Source organism: Ochotona princeps, chromosome 1 (genome assembly GCF_030435755.1).
Source record: "Ochotona princeps isolate mOchPri1 chromosome 1, mOchPri1.hap1, whole genome shotgun sequence".
NCBI classification, from domain to species: domain Eukaryota; kingdom Metazoa; phylum Chordata; class Mammalia; order Lagomorpha; family Ochotonidae; genus Ochotona; species Ochotona princeps.
The window spans coordinates 82,702,665-82,729,995 of record NC_080832.1 but is presented as its reverse complement, the minus strand read 5'-3'; the positions used below and the strand labels follow the sequence as shown (position 1 = coordinate 82,729,995).

The window sequence follows — 27,331 nt, the reverse complement described above, 5'->3', positions numbered from 1 at the left end:
CACTTGGGGGCCCGGCGGCGTGGCCTAGCAGCTAAAGTCCTCGCCTTGAACGCACCGGGATCCCATATGGGCGCCGGTTCTAATCTCGGCAGCTCCACTTCCCATCCAGCTCCCTGCTTGTGGCCTGGGAAAGCAGTTGAGGACGGCCCAATGCATTGGGACACTGCACCCACGTGGGAGACCCGGAGGAGGTTCCAGGTTCCCGGCATCGGATCGGCGTGCATCGGCCCGTTGCGGCTCACTTGAGGAGTGAATCATCGGACGGAAGATTTTCCTCTCTGTCTCTCCTCCTCTGTGTATATCTGGCTGTAATAAAATGAATAAATCTTTAAAAAAAAAATACTTTACCACTCGGGATATTGAAAGAAAACTAAAATTGATTTCTTGTATGGGAAAAATGATCTTATAAAAAAAGACATGAATTGAATTACAGTGTGTATAGTCTTTTTTCCTAAAGATTTAACTCATTTAGTCAATGTCCACTGAACATTTAGTAGGAGGAAAAACATAATAATTCTAAAAACAACATGAACAATTATAAAAACATGAAACTAAATTGAGGTAGTTACATAAAATATAGGTTTGTGAGTTACAATACTAGAAAAAAAAAGTACAAATGATAAACAAGGAATTCCATGGGCCTGGTGCTGTGGTGGAGTGGGATAAACTGTCACTTGTGCCATCATCTGATAAAAGTGCAGGTTCCAGGTTCAAGTCCTGGCTACTCCATTTCTGATTCAGTTCTCTGCAAATGTACTAGGGAAAGCAGCAGAAGATGGCCCAAGTACTTGCGCCCCTACAGTCACATGGCAGACCTGGATGAAGCTCCTGACTCTTGGCTTCAGCTTAACCCAGTCCTTGCCATTGTGGCCATTTGAGGGTGAGCTAGCAGTTGCAAAATATCTCTCTCACTCCCTCTCTCTCTGCCTCTGTCTCTTGCTAATTCTGCCTTTTGAATGAATACTTTTTTTTTAAAAGAGTTTGATGAATAACATCATATTTAAAAGCGAGACATGGAGCATGTATTTGGTGCAATGGCTGAGGCACCAAACAGAATACCTGCATCCCATACGAGAGCACCTGGGTTTGAGACCTGGCTCCAGTCCTGATTCCAGTTTCCAGCTAATGTGCACACTGGGAAGTAGCAGTGATGGCTCAAGGAGCTAAGTACTTGTCACTTGTGAAGGAAGACCAAGTTTGCATTCTCAGTGTTTGGGTTTTGCTTGGCTAGATTCAGCAAGTATAGGCACTTGGAGAGTGAACCAGTGCATGGGAGATCGAATCTCTCTCTCTCTCCCCTGCTCTGTACCTCCCTATGGTGCTGTCACATAAATAAAAATAAATTTTATGAAGTGACACAGACCAATGTCAGGGCCTATTTCATAAAATCTGTTTTAGATCTTGGCATCGATGATAGAGTAACAATATAAGAGTTTAAGGTAGTGCATCTCTACAGTTTCTGTAGTGGTCTATTTTATTTTGTTTTTATTTACCTGATAGGTAGGTTTACAGAGAGAAAAGGAGAGACAGAGAGAAAAAGAGAGAGAGAAACTTCTATCCACTGGTTCGCTCCAGTTGCAAAAGCCAAAACTGAGCTGATCTGAAGTCAAGAGGCAGGTGCTTCACCCATGTGGATGCAGGGGTTCTAGGCCTTGACCCATTCTCTGCCGCCTTCCCAGGCTATAGGCTGAGTGCTGGATAGGAAGTGGAGCAGCTGGCACAAATTATCTTCAACACAGAGAAATGAAACATAATGACTATTTCAATTATAGTGATCTGATCGTTACACACTGTATTTACATTGCACTGACACATGACACTGTGCCCCATATAATCACTACATGTCAAGTAAAAAATGCATAAACATAAATTTCACAAATTACCTCTCCTAGTCCTTCCAGCGCTCTGAGCACAATGAGAGCTCCAACTCCCAAGTCTGCAGCGAGTGGAGTGAACAGGGTGAAGACAGCGGTGCCCAGGATGCCCACTCCCAGCAGCAGTTTCCCTCCGACTTTGCTAGCCATGTAGCCCCCGGGGATCTGTGTGATAATGTAGCCATAGAAGAAAGAGCCGAGGATCCATCCTTGAGTTTCTGCATCCCACTGATACTTTTTACCCTATAAAAAAATAATAAAAAAAAAAAAACCATAAAAACAAACCAAAACAAAAATCCTTTAAGACCTGGACTAAAATAGCTCCTTTCTCCTGATATGCATGTTCCTAGAGATGAAATTCTGAACAAATGCTTTGCACTATGTCATCTTCCTAGGAGGTGGGCAGGTGATCAAATTAAAGACAAGACACTCCTAGAAGTGCATGCGAAAGAACTGGAAGTATATACTTTGAAAGGGCTTGCTGTGGAAAACTCAATTCAAACAAATAACACACACTCATCAACTGTCCTGTAACACAAGGGAAGTGAAATGTCTTGAGCAGCTTAACTTAGATCTGTATAAATTTTGAAAAATAATCCCCTACGAGATTGACCAGTTCTTATTTTTCATCCTGCAGCTGAGCTTACTCACATTCTCCTTCAAGGAGAAACTTATGAATGGAAGAATTCTTACAAGTCTTATCAAAACCATTTAGCAACACTTGAAGCAACACAATCTTCTGATAAGCCAAATTCTTACAAGTGTCTTCAAGGATGGTAAGCTGGTGAGAAAACTGAAGAGCTGCTCTGTGAACACAGCATGGTGTATCATGACAAAGTTACAATTGTTTTTGTTCAGTAGTTGAAAAGTACAAAAAGAAACTGATTTGAAGCAAACATAAAGACATGTTTGTGGTTTTTGTAAGATGAAGAAAGACCTTTCAGTATTTTTCCTTGCAAGTATCTTAAGGTTGAAAAATACCACCTACCGTTTGACTACGAGGGACATTGACGGGAGCAGAATGCTCTGCACACTCCTGGGAAGTCCTATTAGCTGCTAAGGTTGTATTTGAATCTACCATATCCACTAATGCGACACTCAAATTCACACGTAATGCATAGAGAACGAAGAAACCAAAAAAGGCCAAAATTGCTAAATTGTAACGAGCAGAGCAGCACACTGGAGCTGAAATAAAAATGGAAGGAAAATCTTAATTAAAAGGATAAATAAGGCACAGTCTAAATTATGATGAAGCTTATTTCTTAAGAAATACACAAATTTATAATCATGAATATTCTTTGAATAATGTTCTTGGATTAAACACACCTAAAAACATTTATCAAAGAGAACTGGCTCCCAGGGCAATCTTAGTCTTGGTAAAAATCAGTCAAATAAGGGCTGAACTGTAAGCCAGCTCATTAAAACACAGAGGCAGAGGAAGACAAGCGGCTAAGTCAACAAATACAACGAAGCAAGGGAATACTGCAGAGCAACCCCCTCAGTTAGATCAGAATAAATCTTGGAAAACAAAAAACCGACTTTATCACTTTTTTATATTAAAAATAAAGCCTCCATTCCATAGTCAAAATGAACTCTAAGTCCCAATCAGAGTTAGCACGGGGACTTGAACGGCACCGCTATTGCTGGAAGGCTACCTAAAACATGGTACGTTCTTGAGTAGTTTCAAGTGCACAACACATCTACCACTGACTAGGGGTTGGAAACCTGCTCTTTGTAAAGGTGGCGTGGCCCCTTTCATCACCAGGTGAGAGCCAGAAAGCCCTCTGGAGAGAGTTCTTACCTCGAAGAGCGTCCTCAGAGGCTGGGTTGAAATCAGAAGCCATGATTAATACCTAAAGGCTCTTGTAAACTAAATGTATTTTAGAATCCAGAAGCACACTTGCAGAATCTGACAGTTGCAGCATCTGCGACAGTTATTCAGTTGTTATCATGCTTAAAGGGCCCACAGTCAAAGGAAGTAAGTGAAAGCAGCAAAAACGATAAAAAAAGAGAGAGAGAAAAAAAAAGACAGACGGCAGGATTGTTTGGAGGAGCCAATGAAAGAAAGATCATGTGACAGGAGGAGTCTGAGCCATTTTCAACTTCAATTGGAGGTATATGCACATTCTTTTTTCCCTTCTTTTTCTGAGTTACAGAACTGAAGGTAGATGGATACTCAGAAAGCCAGCTAATTAGATGGGCTAATTCAGGCTCCAGTTTCCTTGAAGTTTGGCAAGCACTGAATATTTGATATAGATATCTAAAGACACATAAATATATTTCATCAATGTAAATATATTACATTAAAATCAAATATGTGTAAATGAAAACATGTGTGCTGTTATTTGACAACGACATATTAATATTACACAGATGCATGTGTTCCTCCTACTCAGGAATTCTCTTGCTTTCACTGATTTAATCTCCAACAAAAATACATGTTCCTGAGCAAAAGGGTCTTGGTACTGATTCAGACTAAAAGACTCATGACTATGAATATGACACAACTAAGGCACATGTTAATACACCACGATCCCTCACATACTTAAACGCTGTCAGTTTTCTCCATGCAAGACTTACATGTTCAAGCACAGCACTTTTCATCTGGCATTCTTTTTTTTTTTCCCATTTCTTTTCCGGGGTTGGGGGAAGGGAATGAGGGAGGAAGAGCAGTAGGGCTGGGAGCCAGGGAGGAAAGGGATGCAGGGAGGGTGGGGAGGGAGGAAAGGGATGCAGGGAGGGTGGGGAGGGAAGAGGGACATGGGACTCCGGTATCAGTCCGGGAAGCCTCTCATCTGGCATTCTTGAATCTATCTTCCAGGGTATAGCTATTAGAATTATGGCACCACCACCACCACCATGGTTAGATTCAATTCTATGTGAATTGTTTTTCTAAGACTCCAAACACATGGTTTCTGTTACATGAATTTAGATGATTTTGCTCTCTGCATCAGCCAGCTGGACATCCGTCCAGTCAAGGACAGTTTAGCTTTTGTAAGGCATGCTCTGTAGGGGCATGTTTCCTTTACCATCATTCTTCCAGGCAATATTTATACTACAGGAAGTCTGGATGGTTGGGGTGAGGAATTATAACCCTGCCGACTTCAAGCACTTAAAATGTTAAAGAGTTTATGCAATTGCCAGGTGAGGGCTGCTAGGGGAACTGTGACCAGATCTGGGGGAAGTAAAGGAGACCTATTAAGGTGCTGTTGCAGCTTTCCAAGCATAAGGTGAACGCAGTTTAAACTAGGTGGAAAGCAGAAGGCAATGGAGAGAAATGGGCAGATAGTATGAGTTTAAAGGTAGAATGAAAAGCCTTTCCTAAATGTTAGAGGTGGGTATAAGTGAATGGGCGGGAAATCAGTAATTTTCTTACCTTAAGCAACTTTATTTTATGTTCTTAAGACTTGCTACATTATTCGCTGCTTCATCCTCATAGGCAGTTACCTTCTTTTATTGTGCATCATTTATTTTTCCTTAAGTGCTATTTCATTTTGAGTATAATATATCTTACACACGTGTTAAGATGTGGTGTTAACTCTGCTGGTTCTGCCTTCAGACCAGACAGGGTCTCCCTAAGAAGCCGTTGAACTTGACTGGACTATAAGATTCTGGACTCTATGTTTAGTATATGCTTGCAAAGAGGGAATCTCAAATAAACTTGAACTGTGGTTATGCAACAAGGTGGAGGAGTCCACCATGGGGGGAGGGTGTGGGGAGGGGTGGGGAGAACCCCAGTACCTATGAAACTGTGTCACATAACACAATGTAATTAATGAAAAACAATAATAAAAGAAATAGAAAAAAAAAGATGTGGTATTAAATTGGAGGACTGAAAGAAAGGCTAGTGAAATGAATTTTAAATCTTACTTAGAAAGGCAGAGCTACAGAGAAAGTGGGAGAGACTGAGGTCTCTCATCTACTGGTCATTCCTGAAGTAGCCGTAATGGCTAGGGCTATGCCAGATTGAAGCCAGGAGTTGGGAATTTTATCTAGATTTTCTATGTGGATGGCATGGGCCCAACGGTTTGGGCCATCTTCTGCTACTTTTTACCAGGCCATTGGCAGGCAGCTGGATTGGAAATGTCATAGCTAGAAAAAGAACCAGTACCCATATGGAATACTAGTCTTGCAGGAGGCAGGTGGTAGGTTTACACATTATACCACAATGCCATTCCCAAGTAAAATGATTTCAGATTAGCAGTAACATTACTTGAAGAATGATATACAAGTTATGAACCAGGCAATTTTGCCTCTTGGGGAACCAATCAATAGTCAGAAAACACAAACCCAACACATGTTGTACGATACATATATAATTATGATAGTTCAAGAAGTATTAAAAATGTTGGTTAGAGGCTAGTGCTGGGCATAGCAGGCTGAGCTACTACTGCTACACTGGCATATCCTGTCAATATCAGTTCAAGTCCTGGATACTCTGCTCTACCCAGCTCCTTGCTAATGTGTCTGAGAAAGCAGTGGAAGATGGCCCAGCACTTGGGCCTTTGCCATGGATGTGGGAGACCCAGATGGATTTCCAGTCTCGTGGTTTCAGCCTGATTCATCGCCAGCTCTTGCTGTTATTTGGGGAGTGAAGTAACAGCAGTACCTCTGTCACTCTTGCAACGAAACAAGTCAATATTTTTAAAAAAGAGAGATGAGGGTCTGGCGCCATGGCCCAGTGGTTAAATCCCCACCTTCTGCACACCAAGATCACTTATGGGCACTGGTTCATGTCCCAGCTGTTCCACTTCCCAGCCAGCTCCCTGCCTGTGGCCTGGGAAAGCAGTAGAGGAAGGCCCAAAGCCTTAGGAACCCTGCACCTATGTGGGAGACCTGAAGAAGCTCTTAGCTTATGGCTCCTGGCTTTGGATCAGCTTAGCTCCGGCTGTTGTGGCCCTTGGGGAGTGAATCAGAAGACAGCTCTTTCTCTCTCTCTCCTTCCCTCGGTAAATCTGACTTTCCAAGGAAAATAAATAAATCTTAAAAAAAAAAAAAGACCTGAAAAAAAAAAAGAGGTGATTGTTGGTTATAAATCTATTCAGCCAGAAAGTTGCATTTCAAGAAAATATGGTGGTAGAGCAAAATGTGCCTATAAATTTGGAATAACTTGAAATTAATCCAACAAAAGCATGCTTGTGTGACAAAGAGGAAGAACATCCACTGAGCATCCACCACACTGAAATTGAGTTCAAAGCAAAATCATGCTTCCATAACGAACAGAGAACTCATCAAAATAAATATCAGCTTCTAAAGTATGGCTTACACTTAGGAACGTGGAGTGGGTGTAACTGAAAGAACACAGGCTAATTTAGAGGGAAGCCAACTTGGGAAATGTGTCTCAGGTCTGTTTTCAGTGTCTGTGGGCTTTGTAGAAGTCACTTAACAGTTTCCGTCCTTAGGGTTTCTTAGCTCCGGAATAAGTGTACTACTGACTACCACAATGGACTGTGTGGGAATGAAATGAAATAACCATTGGCCATTATACAGGCACTAAGCAGAAGTGAGTTCCTTTACTTTTATTTTTTGTGCTTTGGAGAAATTTATGTCAAAAGCTAAAATGCTGTGTCCATACAGATAAAAGGCACAAGGAAGGTATATTGATCTGCTTGCAGGCGGGACACTGCCAGGCAGGAAAACAGTCAGGGGAAAGTGGATTGGATGAGTCTTCACAGTGGGCAGCAAGCTACCCTGCCCACGAGAGCTAGGAGAGCTCCAGGAGGAACAAAAGCAGCAACGTGTACAAAGGAAAGGATGTGAGAAAGGCAGGTGCAGGGAGAAAGTGCAGACCACTTACTACCAGAACGCTTAAGAACTAACACATCTGAGTAGGATGGTGGGTATCAAGTTTAAAAACAAAGTAATAACAAATGTTTATTGACTACTTACTCTAAGGTTGGTACAGGTGTGTTTTGCCTATATTAGGGTTATTAGAATTAACTGGTTGACACATGTAAAATACCCCAAGACACTCCATACCACATAGTAAGCTTCAGTAGTACGTTGATAATACTGTGGCTTTTCCTGGCTATTAGGAACTGAGGTTATTTCTCGACAGTAGACATCAGGATTTGTGGGATGTGTGGTTTTGAGGGAAGCATACAAGATGGCCGAGTGGGAGCACTGCTCCCTGGAGTGCGACTTGGAGTACTGCACGTCTGTGCTCAGTGGTGGGTGCTGAGACGGATGTGATATTAAGGGTAAGGGCAAGGGGCTCTAGATTCCTGGAAAGCAAAGGAAGTGCTGGGCTGTGATTCTGACCTCCTCCTCCCCCAGGACAGCTCTAGCCTGTTCCCAACTGCATCTGCAGAGCCTGCAGGAGGGGCTGCAGCACTCGGATACACTTGGGCGGCTTCCAAGTAGAGACAAAGCAGCTTCAGTCTCCTGACAGAAGCACATCATCCCACCCATGAAGTCTTCGCGGCAGATCAGACAGAATGTTCTGGGCAAACCTGGAGACCTATCAATTACAATTCTACAGTCAACACAAGGACAGAATATATATAATCACAACATAGGAATATAAACTGTGAGAAAAAAAGAATAGGGGAAGAAAACTGCAGATTAAAAGAGACATAAGAATCATTTCACTTATTTGGAAGACATGGACATTACTGAGATCCCGAAAGGAACAAATACAAAGATTATGATATAATTAGGGAAATATGGATGTTTATTGGGTGTTTGAGAAGGACTATTTTTATTTCTTATAATAATGGTACTGGAGTTACTTTTAAATGTGGCCAGTGTTGTAAAGCTGGCATCCCATAAAGATGCCAGTTAAATTTCTGGCTTTTGTACTTCCAGTCCAGCTCTCTGCTAACGCACCTGGGAAAGCAGCAGAAGATGGCTGAAGGTACTGGGCCCTGTACTCATGTGGGAAACCCGGAAGTTCCTGGCTTTGGCTTGGACTAGCCCTGGCTGTTGTGGGCATTTGGGGAATAAACTAGAGGATGCAAGATTCCAGCTCTATCTCTCCCTTTTCCTCTATGGCTGTGCCTTTCAAATAAATAGGAAATAAATCTTAGAAAATAAAGTGATCCTTGGATAGTTGTCTGGTCCAGCAAAAGGTGCTTCCAACTTCCTGTAAAGGTACACTCCGTGATGGCTCAAGTATTTGGGTCCTTGGCATTCACATGGCAGGCAGCATTTCGGAAGTCCTGGCTTCAGCCCACACACCCCTCTTAATTACCATAGGCATTTAGGGTGTGAACAGGCAGATGGGAGGTCTCTGTCTCTCGCCTTCCAACTACAGAGAGTATTTTTAAAAGTATACTTATATTTTAGAGATACAAACCAAAATATTTGTAAATGACAATGACATGGTATCTGGAATTTGGTTTCAAAACAATCATAATGTATGAGTATAAGAATACATGAGACTAAACTTGCCATGCAGTAACTGTTTAAGTTCAGAACTAGTTACATGTGAGTTTATTTTATTTCTGTGCATTGTGAACCTTTATATTAAAAAAAAAAAAAAAGAAAAAAGAAGGTCCACATGGAGTCAGGGAGCAATGAAAGCAAGTGGGAAGGATGCCGTGCAGTGCTTCAAGCAGTTAGGGGACAGAGCGAAGTGCCAGGATGATCACAAGAGGGAAGGAAATCATGAGACCAGGGAGCAGAGGCACTGTGGACACGGACTGGGTGAGTCACCAGAGGAGGGGTAGGAACTGGAGAGCAGATGACAAATGTGGGTTAGATGGCAAAGCCTTTCATGGATGAAGCAAAAGGTGAGCAGATGATAGTAACTCTGCAGTGGGAAGGTGGCTTGGCCCAAAGGCAACAGGGAGCAGCCCTATCAGTGTGACACATAAGAAACAATTGGCGTTCCCTGAGACAGCGGTGGGGAGAGAGAGCGCTACCCCAGAACACAGTGTTCTCCTGAGCCAGGACACGCAGGCAGCAAGGCAAGGCAAATGGACACCTGAGGCTGTCCTGGCTGGTGCCTGTTGTGGAAGGGAGTGGCACTGTGAGGCAGTGGGTTGGGGCCAGTCATTTCAGAATCCTGGGGTGGTGAATGTTTCCAGAGTCCTTGGTGGGAATGCTCAAATCTTTCATGTAAAAATGGCTTCACATCCATACACAACCTGCATGTATTCTCCCATATAGTTTAAATCATCTTTTGGTGATTTTATAATACTGAATACAATTAATGCTACATAAATAGCTGTCATTGTGTAGGGAATAATGATAAGCAAAGAGTCTGTATACACTCATTACAAATGAGATCATCAACTGGCTCATGCTTAACTACAATGTACAAGTCATCAACAACACAGCATTTTTTTTTAATATTTCCAATCTGGTTGGCTACAGATCCTGCAGACACTGAGAGGGCCAGAAGTGCAAAGTGATGAGGGGCTTAGGACAAGTCCCACAACCTATGTCTAGGGGTATCAACTATGCAAAGATGACAGCCTTTTGTACAGTGGCTTCTGGACCAAGCGAGTCCCCTTAATAAGAGTATTGCTTTAAAATGAAAGATTGCCTGCCTAAAATGGATGAAATAGGTCTTGCATTTAAAATGGGTAATATCCAACTCATCTTAGCCTGCCTATAGGGAATCAATTCCTGATGAATCCTAGGTATCCTTAGTTTCCAAGCAAGTGTCCATTGGAATGAACCCAGACGATCATGCATGACCCAAGGCCATTTTCCTTCCCTCTGTAATGTGGTTGCGCTCTATCACCATTCCATACTCCACACTTATGACCATTCATACACAAATAATTCTTGTGAAACTTGATGCTCTTAACTGAACATTGAATGTGAATTCCCCACCCCAACAGAAAAGTGAGAGAGAAAAAAAGAGACAAAGCACAGGATGTATGCAAGTATAAGACAGGAAATTTTTTAAAAATTGCAATAGAGTGACAATGAGGAGTGGGTCCCTGATTTTTTTGGTTTCAGTTCTTGGAGGATGATCTTTGGGTCTGGGTCTTCCGTGCTGTTCATGGTAACAGCAATTAATGCTAACTCTATTCTAAGCACCTCCTATTGGTTTATTTAACCATCACAGCAATCCTTTTCTTTTTTTAAAGATTTATTTATTTTTATTACAAAGTCAGATATACAGAGAGGAGGAGAGACAGAGAGAAATATCTTCTGTCCGATGATTCACTCCCCAAGTGACCGCAATAGCTGGTGCTGAGCCGATCCAAAGCCAGGAGCCAGGAACCTCCTCCAGGTCTCCCACGTGGGTGCAGGGTCCCAAGGCTTTGGGCTGTCCTCGACTGCTTTCCAGGCCACAAGCAGAGAGCTGGATGGGAAGTGGAGCTGCTGGGATCAGAACCAGCGCCCATATGGGATCCCGGCACATTCAAGGCCAGTACTTAAGCTGCTAGGCCACTGTGCCAGGCCCAGCAATCCTATACTTAACTACACTACTTTTCTGATTTGCCAAGAAGGAAAGCACAGAGAAGTTAGACAACATGCTAAAATTCACACCGTTCGGTAGTGGAGCTGAGACTGGAACTAGACACTCAGCTCTCCATCTCTACTCTGTCTAAATACCGAAAGAATGTCCTAGAAGCCCTAGAGCTAATTTCTCCTAACATGAATTGTGTTGCTGAAACTGTATTTTAAATCAATACAATCAATCAATAGTCAAATATAATTCGCTAAGCCTTCAATTAGTCAAAATTGCTGATTAAAGAATTATTTTACATGTGAGGGAAAGTTTGTCTTCTCTTAGCATAAATTCTCTTTTCTTCCTGTCTAAATTAGGTAGAAAACCTCACAGATGTCCTTTGTTTATCACTATTGAGCCACCCTTCTCTCACCATTCTAGTGTACATCTCTGAATCCTGTGGGGTTTCATGCAGGAAAATGCTTAAGTAGAACACCTTTTTGATTTGAGAAGCGGAAAGACAGAGGGAGATTTTCCCACCAGCTGACTCACTCCCTAAACGGCTGGCTGGGCCAAGTGGACGAGAAAAGTTTTGAACTAAATCTAGTCTCTCACATGGGTGGCTGAAACTCAACTAACCGGACCATCACTGCTGCCTCCCACGCTGTGCATCAGCAGGAAGCAGGAACTGGAAGCGGACCTGGAACTCAAACCCAGGCACTCAGAGACGTGATGACACCAACCACACATGCGTTGGTTTCCCAAGCACCACCTTAGGCCCTGTACCAATATCCACTCCAGAGACCTCAATTCTTAACACTAAAGAAACATCCCAACGTTACCTCTCTTAGTAAAGAAATTCGGTCTACAATGTAAAACCATATCCCTTATTCATGGTGGGGTAGAGAGCTTCCAAATTTGGGAAGGCTCAAGTAAAAATGATACAGCATTTTGCAAAAGGTATTTATTGAGTAGAACCAAATGTGGCAGTGCTATGCAGAGCATGCAGGGATAAAAATCCAGGACTCTGGGCTGGTCTTCAGTGTTCTGTATTCACCCCTTGGCCAGTATATGCCGGCATATACTGGGAAACAACACTCCGCTAGGTGTCTAGGTGTCAGTGTCTGAGTCCTTTCTCTCTCACTCAGATTTGTTTATTTTACTTGAAAGTCAGAATTACTGAGAGGGAGGGAGAGACAGAGAGATCTTCATCCACTAGTTCATTCCCAAGATGGCTGCTATGTGCTATGGCCAGAGCTGGGCTGGTCTGAAGCTGAGAGCCAGGAGATTCTTTTGGGTCTCCTACATGCATGCAGGAGTCCAAGAATGCGGACAATCATCTGGTGTTTTCCCAGGCGCATCAGCATGGAACTGGATCAGAAGTGAAGCAGTCATGACATGAACCTGGACTCATATGGGATCCTGGTGCAACAGGTGAAAGAATAACATGCTATGATGTGGCCCGGCTAGCTCAGTTGGTAGAGCATAAGAATAACATGCTATGCTATAGTGCTGGCCCCATCAGCTTTTCTCTTAAAAACAAAACCATATATTCTATAGACATTGAAAAGGTACCGCTGATTTCATGCTGGTTTGTTCCTGAAGCAAACAGGAAAATTACATACATTTAAATCTGTGGACAGGAAAGGTGGGCTAGTAAAGCTTAGTTCTTTCAGGCATCAAAACTTGTAAAAACTAATTCTCAATGCAAAATTTTTCTTTAACACATATGCCCACTTTTTTACATGGACATACTGAATATATAAAACAGCATACTTATAAACAACAAATCTAGGGGCTAATGCCATGTTGGAGTAGGTTAATTCTCCATTCTGTGATGCCAGCATCCCACATGGCCGCTGGTTCGAGTCCCAGCTGCTTCAACTCGCTGCTATGTGCCTGGGAAGGCAGAGAAAGATGGCCCAAGTGCTTAGGCTCCTGCACCAACTTGTGAGACCTGGAAGAAACTAAGTTCCTGGCTTTGGATCAGTCCAGCTCTGAGGGCCATTGCCACCACTTGGGAAGAGAACCAGCAGATGGAGGACCTTTCTCTCTGCCTCTCCTCTGTCTTTCAAATAAAAATAAACCTTTTGAAACATATCCAAAGGTTATTATGTTTACCCTGTTAGAGCAGGTTAAAGCTGGGAGAGGACACATACTAAGAGGTAAGTGGCTGGCCCCCAGCATCTTCAAAAGGCTGTTAGACCCATATTTGTCTCCCTCTCCCTTTCCCTGGCCCTTCTCGTGTCATCTTGCTCACAATAACCAAGCACACAGCTGAATGTAAAACACTACTGATTAATACAGTATCCTGAACTGTAGGCTCCTCTTCAATAAAGCATTTATCATACGTATTATTCTTTTTACTTCATTTGCTCTTCAGTGGGTAAATGAAAACAAGGGGTGAGCAGTTGGTTAGCAGTTACGATGCTAGTTAAGACACCAATTAAGGGCCCGGCAGCGTGGCCTAGCGGCTAAAGTCCTCACCTTCAACACGCCTGGATCCGATATGGGTGCTGGTTCTAATCCCAGCAGCTCTACTTCCCATCCAGCTCCCTGCATGTGGCCTGGAAAAGCAGTCGAGGACGGCCCAATGCTTTGGGACCCTGCACCCACGTCGGAGACATGTAGGAAGTTCCTGGCTCCTGGCTTCGGACTGGTGCAGCACCGGCCATCGCAGTCACTTGGGGAGTGAATCATCGGATGGAAGATCTTCCTCTCTGTCTCTCCTCCTCTATGTATATCCGCCTTTCCAATAAAAATAAATAAATCTTAAAAAAAAAGATACCAGTTAAGATGTTACTTAAGACACTTGTGACCCACTCTGGGTTGGAATCTTGGCTCTAGTTCTTGATTCTGCTTTCCTGCCAATGTGTATCCTCGGAGGCAGTGTGACAGTTCAAGTGACTGGGTTTCTGCTACTCACATGTAGATGTGGGTCATACTGTCAGGTGCTAGGTTTGGCTAGGGCTTCAGGGGGAGTGAATTAGCAAATGAGAATGCTGTCTGCTCTCAAAGAAAAGTTGAAAAAGAGTAAAGTAAGAAGGGAAGGGCCTGGCATAGTAGCCTAGTGGCTAAAGTCCTCGCCTTGCATGCACTGGGAATCCATGTGGGTGCTAGTTCTAATCCCGGCAGCTCCACTTCCCATCCAGCCACCTGCTTGTGGCCTGGGAAAGCAGTGGAGGACGGCCCAACACCTTGGGACCCTGCACCCATGTGGGAGACCCAGAGGAAGCTCCTGGCTCCTGGCTTCAGATCGGCTCAGCTCTAGCCGTTGTGATTACTTGGGGAATGAACCAGCGGATGGAAGATCTTCCTATTTTTCCTTCTCTCTGTAAATTGTACTTTCCAATAAAAATAAATCTTTTAAAAAAATATTTATTTATTTTTATTGCAAAGTCAGATATACAGAGAGGAGGAGAGAGACAGAGGAAGATCTTTCATCCGATGATTCACTCCTCAAATGACCGTAACAACTGCTGCTGAGCTGATTCGAAGCCAGGATTCAGGAGCTCTTCTGGGTCTCCCGTGCAAGCACAGGTCCCAAGGCTTTAGGTCATCCTCGACTGCTTTCCCAGGCCACAAGCAACGAGTTGGATGGGAAGTGAAGCCGTCGGGATTAGAACCGGTGCCCATACGGGATCCTGGTGCGTTCAAGGTGAGGACTTAAGCTGCTAGGCCACTGTGCTGGGCTTAATAAAAATATCTTAAAAAAAAAAAAAAAAAGCAAACCAAGGAAAAAAGAAGAAAAAAGGAAAAAAAAAGAAGGAAAGTGGCTGCAATGAAGGGATGAAAGGGAATCCTGAAGCAGGAAGAGCAAGGCTAACACCATCAGATCTATATCCAATCCATTAGTCAAGTAGGGACTATTTGCTAAGTGATCTATGGCCTATTAAAAAAAATTATTTCGGGCCTGATGTGGTAGCCTAGTGGCTAAAGTCCTTGCCTTGAATGTGACAGAAATCCATGTGGGCTCTGGTTCTAATCCCAGCAGGCCCATTTCCCATCCAGCTACCTGTTTGTGGCCTGTGAAAGCAGTAGGGGACTACCCAAAGCCTTGGGACCCTGCCAGGAGACCCAGAAGAAGATCCTGACTTGTCTTCAGGTCGCTGAACACTGGCCATTGCGGCCACTTGGGGAATTAATCAACGGGCGGAAGGTCTTTTTCTCTGTATGTTTGACTTTCCAGTAAAAATAAATAAATCTTTAAAAAATGATTTCGTCTTTACTAAAACACAACTTATATGGCAAGTGTATACATTTATCCATCCCACTGAGGACTGAGATGTGAACTTTTTATTACCTCCTCCACCCCTAAGCACCCTAGTACCTCTGCAGTTAATTTCCTTCTGTCCAGAGCTTCGAGGAATTATTGCTCTGTATTCTGTCATTATAGATTAGTTTTCATTGCCCTGGAACTTCATAACTGACCTAGTTATACTCTAATAAGGTAGATTCTTGCCTGCATATTAATAGCTTGTTCCTTTTTATTACTGAATAGTATTGTACTGTATGGATTGGCTGTGATTTTTCTATCCATTGGACTGATTTAGGGCATTACTGGGTTTTGAGTTATGAATAAAACTTCTATAAACAATATGTGGCCACACGGTATTGCGTATTTAATTTGAGAAGAAACTGTCCCACAGTTCATAAAGCAGCTGTCCTGTTTTACGCTGTTACCAACAAAATAGGAGAGTCCCAGCTACCCCGCATCCCCTCCAGGGTCTGGAGTTCCCAGCATTTTAAATCACACGCCTTCACTCGTGAGGCAGGTTTCAATCTGGATTTTTGTGTCAGTGGTGCTTTAACATTTGATCAAAATTTCAATTACATACACATTTACTTTTCCAACAGAAATGGAATATAGTGTTCTGAAGGGACTATAGTACGAGGTTTGCTTTGGTATTTACAGTGGCATGTTTTACTGGGGAAAACTATAGGGTTCTAACACAATATAAGCTACACGAAAAAACGATTAGCTTATGGTATTACGTCCATACTCCCGTTAAGTCATCACTTGAGTATAATATTTAGCTTTGTCTAAAACCAGCTCCCTGATGCTTGGTGAAGCTAAAACACTGCCACCCTCTGGTAAGGTTAAAAATAAAAAAACAACAGAACATCTCACACAAAGGCACATTCCAATTCAACTCCTTCTTTCTCTTATCTCTGAAATTATTCAATGCCTATAAATACTAAGTTCCTCAGATTCAGGGAAGATGCTTTGTAAGCAATTTCTTTTCTATCTGTAGCAAGGCCTTTGGCAAATCAGTACAGTACCATATAGTGCTATATCTTGTGGAAAATCAGATTTTCCAAACTTAATTGACAGATTAAGTTAGGGAAAGGGGATTAAGTTATAAAAAAAGGGGAAGGTAGGGGGAAAACGACACGTCTGCAGCATTTTTAGTGTTTCTGCATAATGTGCAGATCTTCACGGGGTTACACAATACATGCCCTCTGCATACTCACAGATGTAAACCACCGTTTGTTTTGGTCTCTTCTCCTTGCCCAGGTCACATGCTGGCTGATATCCCTTTGCGGAAACCTGGCTGCGACCGGCAAGAGGAGCCAGCGGCTCTTCAGGGCCCCCATCCCATTGATCTGCAGGCTTCTCCTCCAGGTCGCTCTTACTCAGACCGAGGGTCCTCCGCCCCGCTCTTTGGTCATGGATATGCAGGTTCTCCCCTAGGTGGCTCTCCAATCGAGTCCCCATCACTGCACTACCGAGAGCTAGGAACTCAGGGTCTGGGGCACACAGCCGCACGGTGTTCCGCCCGGACGGGCTGCACTTGCCAAGCCACCTGCCGGGGCCTATCCCGAGCCCCCCGGCCCAGCCTCGGTCACGCCTCGTCGTCTCCGCCCGCTCCTCAGGCCCCTCCTCGAATCCCCTTGGGGCAGAACTGGCACGTTGGCGCAGGGTGTTGGATTCCCGGTGGTCAGACCCCTCCCCGGGACCGCCGCCGGCCCGAAAGACCCTCGACAGCCCCGCCGCTCACCAGCTTCGGTCTGCCGGGGGCTGTGCAGGAGCGGGGTGCTGTCCGTGTTGTCCTCGCCATCGTTCGTGACTCGGCCCCGAACCGGGGCCCTCATGACGCCTCCGCCGACTAGGTATGCTCGCTACCCGGCAAGTAGGAACGCTCGGGTCACTCGGCCGAAGCCCCCGGGCCTCGCGGGCCGGGCGTCGGCTCCGCCCCCGGCCGGGCCGGGTCGTCGCGGCCCCGCCCAGAGGCGGCGCTGCCCGCGCAGCCGGCGCCGCCATCTTAGGCTCGGGGAGCGGCGTCTGAGTGGCGGGGTGTCTGGGGTGGCGGGGTTTCTGCTGCGGTGGGCAGTGGTCGTCGTGGGCGCCTGCGCGGCTGCAGGGGCGCTTGGGAATGGCGCTCTGAGAGGCTCCCCGTGGTGAAGCGCCCGGGCAGGTCCTCCGAGGGCGAGGAGTGGGAGCTGCGCCTTAGGACAGGCTCCGGTGGAGCTCGGGGAGTGAAAGGTGTGTATGTGACGCCCAGTTGTTAAAGGGAAGCTGTCAGAACTGTTAGCAACCTTTGTACTGTCTACCACGCTGCGGTGTAGTGTTCCTGTAGTAACTTTTGAGGTGGAAGAAACAGAAAATAAATTGCTCTGAAGTGCCCTAGTTTGTAGGTGTAAATAATCCAGTGTGGAAAGTTGCATGTGGCTCAACCTGCCCAGTCCTCTGATGTCTGTGGGGGTGTTGGGACTCCCCGGGTCTCTTTCGAACGGGTTCTGCTGATATTTGCTGGTCCTGAGAAAGAGGAAGTAGGAAAATGTCACCAGCCTGCTTTGCAGGCGGATCTGGAGCAGCTGTCACGGGTTAGCAGTGGCTTTCAGTGGAGAAAAACACACGTATACACATGACACGTGGCAGCTGCTCTCGAGCAGTCCGGTGTGTAAGTGTAGATAGGGACAACTGGTAAGAGGCTAGAAAAGTTCCTATAGGAACTCGGGGGAAGGTCCTTTGGCCAGAAGGCCTGACCCGAATCTCCACATCGCTAAGTGGGCTAAGAAAGTTTGCATCCTCAAACCAGTCAAGCCCTGTTTCTGACTTACTTAAATTACTCTGTGGACTTTAAATTTTCTGAGGGCTGTAGGGAAATGGCACTCAAATCAGGGTTTGCACGCAGTTGGTTGGTGGAGCTTTTAAAGAGTGGGTTCCGATCCAGCAGGTCTGGTGTGATGGTTTAATTTGTTTAATCTCGAGTATGTGTTTGGATGAGGTTGGCGTTCACATAATCTTCAGACTGGACAGGTCCCCTGACTGGTTTCTGAAACCCGAGGGTATGCAGTGTATGAACCATTACCCTAATCCCTGTCTCCCATTGGTTCCATTTTTTTTTTCCCCTGAAAATTCTAGTACATCTGGGATGGGCTGAAGGTTCTGGCTGTTAGACTTGGAAGATTCAAGCTGTTAGGTGACCACACTTTGTGGCTTTATAGAGGACTTGGACGAGGGAATAAAGACTTTCCATATAGTACAACAGACTTGAAAGATTTCAAATCATAGGAGGTTCTTTATTTAAAAAAAAATCATTTTGAGAGTTGTAGATTTACAGAGAAGTTGTGAAGAATACAGGGAGTTTTCCATACTGGTTCGTAGTTAAGTCCTCACCTTACTTTAGTATGATTTGCCATAATTAGTGAACCAGTATTGATAGATTATTATTAACTAAATTCCACAGTGTATTGATTCCTTTGGCTTTTTAAAGATTTATTCATTTTTATTGGAAAGTCAAATATACAGAGAGGAGGAAAGACAGAGAGGAAGATCTTCTGTCCAATGATTCACTCCGTAAGTGACTGCAAACGGCCAGAGTTGAGCCAACCTGAAGCCAGGAGCTTCTTCTAGGTCTCCCGCTTGGGTGCAGGGTCCCAAGGCTTTGGGCCATCCTCTGCTGCTTTCCCAGCCTACAAGCAGGGAGCTGGAATGGGAAGAGGAGCAGCTGGAATATGAACTGGTGCCCATAGAGGATCCCCGCACATGCAAGGCGAGGACTTCAGCCACTACTACACCGGGCTCAAGATTCCTTTGTTTTTACGTAATATTCCTTCTCCATCTGAAGGTCCAGTCAAGATACTGCATGACATTTAGTTTTGTCACGTTTCCCGTATTTTTGCTTATCTTGACAGTTTTGTATGTTTCTGACAGGTTTTATAGAAAGTCTCTCACCTTGGATTTGTCTGATGTTTTTAGTTTTAAATCTTAAAGGTTTGTTTTTATTTGAAAGGGAGAATTGCAGAGAGAAAGAGAAATAGAAAGAAGGGTCTTTCAACTATTGGTTCCCTTCCCAAATGGCCTCAACGGCCAAACTGAGCCAGTCTGAATCCAAGAGCAAGGAGGGGTTGAGCCATCCTCTGCTGCTTTCCCAGGTTATAAGCAGAAAGCTAGACGGGAAGTGGAATAGCCAGGGCATGAAACATTGCCCATATGGATTGTGGTGCTGCAGGTGGAGGCTTAGACTACTGTGCTACATACAGTGCTGGCCTCTTAAAATATTTTGGCTTATGTGTTTCACTTATACATATTTATGGAATATCTTGTGGTATCATGATATGTGTATTTTGGACAATGTTCAAATTAGGGTAAACATAGCTATCATTGCAATGTTTATCATTTCTTTTTTTTTGCTAAAAATTCAAAATGTGTCTTCTAGCTTTAAATACAGACACATAAGTGTTACCTGTATTCACCCTGTTGCACAGCAGAACATCAGAGCTGCTTTTTCCTGTAACTTGGTACCTCCTTTTTTTTTTTTTTTTTTTAGGATTTATTTATTTTTATTGCAAAGTCAGATATACGGAGGAGGAGAGACAGAGAGGAAGATCTTCTGCCCGATGATTCACTCCCCAAGTGAGCGCAATGGCCCATGCTGCGGTGATCTGAAGCCAGGAGCCAGGAGCTCTTCCAGGTCTCCCACATGGGTGCAGGGTCCCAAAGCCTTGGGCCGTCCTCCACTGCTTTCCCAGGCCACAAGCAGGGAGCTGGATGGGAAGTGGAGCCGCCGGGGGTTAGAACCAGTGCCCTTATGGGATCCTGATGCGTTCAAGACGAGGACTAGCTGCTAGGCCACAGTGCCAGGCCCAACTTGGTACCTCTTGATCAGCTTTTCCCCATGTTTTTCTTTACCCTACCCTCTCTAGCTTTTGTTCACCACCATTCCATTCTTAAATTTTATGAGCTCAGTGCTTTAGATTCTGCATAAGAAAGTTTGTGCTGCACTTGTATTTCGTTGCCTGTCTTACTGCACGTAATATAATGAACTCGTTGTCACAAATGCAATAGTTTTCTTCTCATGAGACTGGTGTTATGGATTTGTTTAGGGAGAGAAGTAAAATGCCATTCTGTGTAATTTCTCAGGAATGTGCTGTCACTGTAACTGATCACTGATGATTATCACTGGTGAATGGTAAATGTTGTCACATGCCTGCTATATATTTGTCAAGATTTTCTACTGTAGTGTTTTCTCCTTTTCCTTACTTTTCTTTGGAGTTGTGCTCCACTACTTTGAGGGGCAGAAATCTTTTGTATGAAGGATTTGTTTATTCTTCCCCATTTGTTTATTCAATCAGTTTTATTAGTATGGACATCAGATTATTTATTTTATATTTTGATTATAATTCAGCTCTAGGGCCTGGCGCTGTGGCCTAGCAGCTAAAGTCCTCTCCTTGAACGCGCCAGGATCCCATATGGGCCCATTCTAACCCCAACAGCTCCACTTCCCATCCTGTTCCCTGCTTGTGACCTGGGAAAGCAGTGGAGGACGGCCTGAAGCCTTGGAACCCTGCACCTGCATCGGAGACCCGGAAGAGCTCTTGGCTCCTGGCTTCGGATAAGTATAGCAACAGCTATTGCGGTCACTTGGGGAGTGGATTTTCGCATGGAAGATCTTCCTCTCTGTCTCTCCTCCTCTCTACATATGTATCTGGTTTTGCAATACAAATAAATAAATCTTAAATAATTTCCACTAGCATTTCTTCCAATATTTTAAATTAAAAAAAAAAATTCAGCTCTAGATGAATTGTTTTGCTGAAATTGTTCTAGTTCTGGTGATTAGGGGATCTTTCAGTTGTTTCCTGTATCTCTTTTACATGCATCCATTGTTGTTGGTTTTTTTTTTCTGGTTTTTTTTTTTAGCAATATCTTTACCTTTTTTTTTTTTTTTTTATTAATTACATTGCATTATGTGACACAGTTTCCTAGGCTCTGGGATTCCCCCAGTCCTTCCCTGTACCCTCCCCCCATGGTGGATTCCTCCACCTTGTTGCAGTATTACAGTTCTAATCCGGTCAAAATTCCTTCATTGTAAGCATATACCAAGCATAGAGTCCAGCATCTTATTGTCCAGATAAATTCAACAGTTTCTTGGGGAGACCATCTCTGCTCTGAAAGCAGAGCTGGCAGAATATCATCCCATCCAATGAAAAGCCACAACATAACATCAACAACAATTTACAACATTATGGAACTAATTGACATGGTATTGAGTAATCAGTATGTTGAAAAATGCAAGTTCTTAACTACATCCTGTGACTACTTCATTGACATTTCAATTTTAGCTTATATACAACCGGCTGCTATGTACCTTAAAATGGCTATAGGGTACTATTCAGCTGTCTTGTGTCTATTTTCATTTTAGTATTTAGCAGTTTATAGCATTGAAGCATAATTTTGCTGAACTTGGCAGATTTTAGGTTAGTCTAAACTAGCTTAGAACTATAACAAGGCATATGTCAACAGTTGAGGCGCAGAACAGTTTTAGGAGGGGTGTGCAGAGAAATCTTCAATACCCTAGTGAGGAGTAACTAATCTTTGTGTCCTACCTAGTAAGGTATATGTGAGTCCACGCTGACCATTTCCTGTCTGGTTCTAAGCTTTCCTTGTTGTTCTCTATCCTAATTTTTTTAGGGGGGAGGGGGGTCTCCAGAGCGACCCTGATGGTCATTGCCAGAGAGGGTAGGGATCCAAAGTTGGAACTAAGTAAGGAGAGAAAGCTCCTCTCCCTTGTCCCGAAGGAAGTTTACTGTTCTTCTGTTTCTGTGGACTGCTCAGGGCTCCTGGCTGTTGTTCCAATGACCTTAGATCCTGCGAGGAAGGATTTGGGCTTCTTCCATCCCATGTGGTAGATCCAAATGGGAGTTCTCGGCCTCCAAAGGCACTCCAATTCCCCGTGGTCTCCTTGGAAGTTAGGATGTAGTCCTTGGTGCTCATATTGATAGTCCTTGAATACCTTTACTTTTTTTTTCAACATTTATTTATTTTTATTGGAAAAGCAGATGTACACAGAGGAGGAAAGACAGAGAGAAAGAGCTTCCCTCCGATGATTCACTCCCCAAGTGGCCACAACGGCTGGTGCTGTGCCAATTCGAAGCCAGGAGCCAGGAACTTCTTTCCTGGTCTCCCACATGGGTGCAGCGTCCTAAGGCTTTGGGCCATCCTCAGCTGCTTTCCCAGGCCACAAGCAGGGAGCTGGATGGGAAGTGGGACTGCCGGGGTTAGAACCGGCGCTCATATGGGATCCTGGTGTGTTCAAGGCGAGGACCTTAACTGTTAGGCTATTGTGCTGGGCCCGAATACCTTTATTTTTTGGCACAATAAGATACTCCAGGCTTATTTTGTGTCTTTCCTGCCCTGCTGTCTTTCCAAGAAGGATGAGAGCAGCCAAGATTGGGACATTGTGTAGATTCCTTCTAGGATGTCAGTGATTCTAGGCGCAGGGAGCTATTATTGTTTTTGTTTTTGTTTTGGCTCATATCCTTACCAAGACTTTTTTTTTTAAATGAGACATTTTTCTTCCTTATCTATAGCATTTATTGCCTGTTTGCCCACACTAAGGAGGATTTTAATTAATGTTTTGGTTTGATAATTCCTTCTGTGGTGGCACTCTATTTTAAATAGAAACTGTATGGTTTAAAATTTTGTAGTAGCTGGGCTTGGTGGGATAGTGTAGTGGTTAAAGTCCTCACCTTGCACGCCCGGGATCCCGTGAGCGCTGGTTCTAATCCCGGCAGTCCACTTCCCATCCAGCTCCCTGCTTGTGGTCTGGGAAAGCAGTCGAGGATGGCCACAAGCCTTGGGACCCTGCACCCGTGTGGGAGACCTGGAAAGAAGTTCCTGGCTTCGGACCGGCGCAGCATGGGAGAAGATCTTTCCTCTCTGTATATCTGACTTTCCAGTAAAATAAATCAGTAAATCTTTTTAAAAAATTTATGGTAGCTATATTAAAACTGTAAAAAAAAGTTACTTGCACAATTATGCATCATTTAGCCAGGTGGGGAGAATCCAAGTACATATGAAACTGTGTCACATAATGCAATGTAATTAATGAATTAAAAATAATAAATAATAATAAAAAAAATTCAATAAACATTAGTGGACCAAAAAAAAAATTTCTAATTCAGCATATAATCAATATACAATTATTTGTGAGATGAGCCTTTTTCTGGTTCTAAAACTTTGAAATTGGGTGCATTTTTATAGCTAGAGTATAGCACACAGTTCAGATGCTCGGTGGCCTCCCGGTCAGTGAGTGAGGCCCGGCATCTGTTACAAAGGGCAGCTTTATCTAAAGTCCACTGCTCTAAATGTTTAACCATGTTGAGCAGCACGGTTCTAGATCATGTGAGGGTTTACTCTCCTAGCTCATCCCCTCAGGTCTTTTCTTTGGGTGGGAAAGGAACGTCTTTAGGAGACATCACCGAGTTCAGAATTCTCGAGGTGTTTTCCTATTTCCTTTTCTATAGAATAAAGATAAAAATAGAAATAACTTCATAGGATAGTTGTAAGGATTAAATAATTTAGTAAGATAATGCCTACAAGGTAATGGGTAGTAAGTCTCATTACATAATATGCATCTGTATTTTATTTTGGTTAAATTGACTTTGTAAAATGAGCCTACTCATAATTCTGTTAATTCTTTCTGGAGGTATGGACTTAGTCATTGATTGTAAAGTCGTTCACTTTTTTTTTTTAAGATTTATTTATTTTTTATTACAAAGTCAGATATACAGAGAGGAGGAGAGACAGAGAGGAAGATCCTCCGTCTGATGATTCACTTCCCAAGTGAGCGCAACAGCTGGTGCTGTGCTGATCCGAAGCTGGGAACTTAGAACCTCTTCCGGGTCTCCCACGCGAGTGTAGGGTCCCAAATCTTTGGGTCGTCCTGGGCTGCTTTCCCAGGCCACAAGCAGGGAGGTGGATGGGAAGTGGAGCTGCTGGGATTAGAACCGGCGCCCATATGGGATCCTGGTGCGTTCAAGGTGAGGACTTTAGCCGCTAGGACACGCCGCCGGGCCCTAGTGGTTCACTTTCATTGCTATAGACTTCTTAAGAACCAGGGCCAAGTCTTAAATAAGGCTTGTAACCTGAGCACTTCCTGACATTGTGTGTGATATTCCTCTGCATGAACCTAAGGTGAGAATTTCGAGGAGATGGGGAGCAAAAGTTGAAAAAAGGACAAATATTGGAAGCAATTTAGAAATGGTAAAACTAGAAAGGGAATTTTAAAAGATTATGTATTTATTTGAGAGATTGAAACAGAGAGAGAATCTTTATCCAGTGATTTACTGTCTAAATGGCTGCGGTGGCTGGAGCTTGGCCAGGTCAAAGCCAAGAGTATGGAACTGTGTCTAGGTCTTCCACACGAGTTCAGGGACTCAGGAATTTGGACCATTTTCTGTTGCTGTCTCGGGTGTATCAGCAGGGAGCTGGATTGGGAGTAGAACACTTGGCATTTAAACTGGTGCTCATATGGAAAGCCAGCATCACAGGTGGAGACTTAACCTGCTGTGTTCCCAAGAAAAGAAATTTTTTGATGAACAGTGTGATCCTGTAAAATCAACCTTTTTTTAAAATCCTAATTTTCCCATTTTAATGTTATTGAAATATAATGACTACTGTAATGTTTTTTTTTTGATATTATTACTTTTTTCGTCAAGTAGATAGTTAATTATTTTAAAGTTGATTCATTCAGGTTAGCTTATAAGTTATTATTTTATAGCTCTGCATTTCTGAGACTTAGTACCTATTTTTTTCAAACTGTCGCTTTATTCTTTAAAAATATTTATTTATTTTTATTGCGAAGTCAGATATATATACATATGTAGAGAGAGAGAGAGGAGGAGAGACAGAGAGGAAGATCTTCCGTCTAATGACTCACTCCCCAAGTGAGCAATGACCAGTGCTGCGCCAATTTGAAGCCAGGAGCCTGGAGCTCTTCCAGGTCTCCCATGTGGGTGCAGGGTCCCAAGGCTCTGGGCAGTCCTAGACTTTTTCCCAGGCCACAAGCAGGGAGCTGGATGGGAAGTGGGGCTGCAGGGATTGGAACTGTTGTCCATATGGGATTCCGGGGCATTTAAGATGAGGACTTTAGCTGCTAGGCCACGGCGCCAGGCCCTATCACTTTATTTTGTAGGAAGAAATGTTTCGCCATTTGGAGAACTTTTCTTCAGAGTTCTATAAGTTAAATTCCACAGATCATTTTTATTATTGTAATTTTGTTGTGAAACTCTTGCTTTATAGGAATATTAATAGAAATCTATACAGAAAGACAAATTATGCATAGGAGAAACATTAAAATGTTATTGCACAAGACAATTTGCCTCAATCAGTGATCTAAGGACAATGATTTAAGATGGCATAATAAAGTGCTTTTAAAAAGTTTTTTTTTAAAGATTTGTTTATTTTTATTGGAAAGGCAAGTTTGCCGTGAGAAGGAGAGACAAAGATCTGTCTGCTGCCACTCCCCGACTGGCTGCAATGGCAGGGGCTGAGCTGATTTGAAGCCAAGTGCCAGGAGCTGCTTCTGGGTGTCCTGCACAGGTACAGGGCCCCAAGCCTTTGAGCAATCTTCTAATGCTTTCACGGCAGCACACAGGGAGCTGGATGGAAAGTAGAGCAGCAGGGACACGAGTAGGTGCCCATATGGGATCCTGGCACATGCAAAGTTGAGGATTCATCCACTGAGCTGGGCCCTAAAAAAGTTGTTTTTCATAGGGAATTTTCCATTAAATCTAAAGTTTCTCTACATTTAAATGCATTCTCCCTGGCATTTTTTTTGTTTGTTTGTTTTAGTATTCTCTCTTGCAATACTTCTCCCTTTCCCTGTAAAATTGTTATCTTCAAGTACTACATTGTTATCTCTCCAAAATGTGGATCTGGTCCTATAATCCTCTTTAGGAAAAAATCCGGCCATAATATAACTCTTTGCCTAGATCTTTACAATTTGTGATTGTGTATCCCATCAATAAAAATTCTGAATATATGACTAAGGTGTGTCTATTTCTTTATAACTTTCCCTCCCTCACTCTGTAATGTAAGGAAAACATGATATGTATAATGTTAAATAGAAGGACAATATGGGGCCAGTGTGATAGCTTAATTGCCTAATCCTGCACCTCCAAGTGCTGACATCCCATATGGGGCTGTTTCATGTCCCGGCTACTCCACTTACCATCCATGAAGTGGCTGTTCAAGGAGGACCACTCTCCGGAACACAGATGCATGGGCTCTGTGAAAATTCGAGTGAAATGCCCAATCATGTTCAAGTGATTGTGGAAAAAGTCTCAGACTCTCAGATTGTCGACAATGACAAGCGGAAGTACTTGGATCCCTCTGACATCAGTGTGGCTCAGTTCATATGGATCATCAGGAGAAGAATCAGCTTCCTCCTGAGAAGGCTACTGTCCTGTTTGTGCATAAGACAATCCTCCAGTCCAGTCTAGCTATGGGACAGCTTAATGAGAAGAAAAAAGATAGATGGATTCTTATATGTGGCTGACAGTGGAGAGAATACTTTTGGTTTCTGAGGGCCAGTGTTGGATTAAGTGCACATTCCTGCTTGTCTGTCTTGTAAATAGTGAGCCATTTTCAGACGAATCAGAATCTCTTCACACAGACCTGTTAGTGCATTTGTAACTGCATTGGTTTCTTAATATGTTGGAAATTTTTGTTTCCTTAGATTAGTAAATTATCATACAGAGTTTTATTTCGAGTTTTTCTTTGTGTGTATTGTCCTCATGGCTATACTGTTCAGGGAACTTGTTCCTTTGGGAATCATATTTCGTAAAGATATTTCCATGCTGAAGTGAGGTAGGT

The 27,331-nt window shown here is 43.5% G+C and overlaps 1 protein-coding gene and 1 pseudogene across 5 annotated transcripts in view; one reads left to right on the top strand and one right to left on the bottom strand.

Moving 5' to 3' along the window:
• SLC17A5 (solute carrier family 17 member 5) overlaps nt 1-17,412 on the bottom strand; it is a 45,916-nt gene extending 28,504 nt beyond the window's left edge. For 2 of the 5 annotated variants that reach the window (XM_058661380.1, XM_058661390.1), the window contains exons 1-3: nt 16,702-17,222; nt 2,863-3,059; nt 1,884-2,117 (exon numbers count right to left, since the gene is read on the bottom strand). In XM_058661380.1, coding sequence (XP_058517363.1) covers nt 1,884-2,117; nt 2,863-3,059; nt 16,702-16,945 — 675 coding nt within the window. In that variant the 5' untranslated portion in view covers nt 16,946-17,222. The other 3 variants (XM_058661411.1, XM_004580551.3, XM_058661405.1) reach the window with 3 other exon arrangements.
• An 8,580-nt stretch (nt 17,413-25,992) lies between these two features.
• Nucleotides 25,993-27,042, top strand: LOC101529350 (gamma-aminobutyric acid receptor-associated protein-like 2; annotated as a pseudogene).
• The last annotated feature ends 289 nt before the right edge of the window (nt 27,043-27,331 follow it).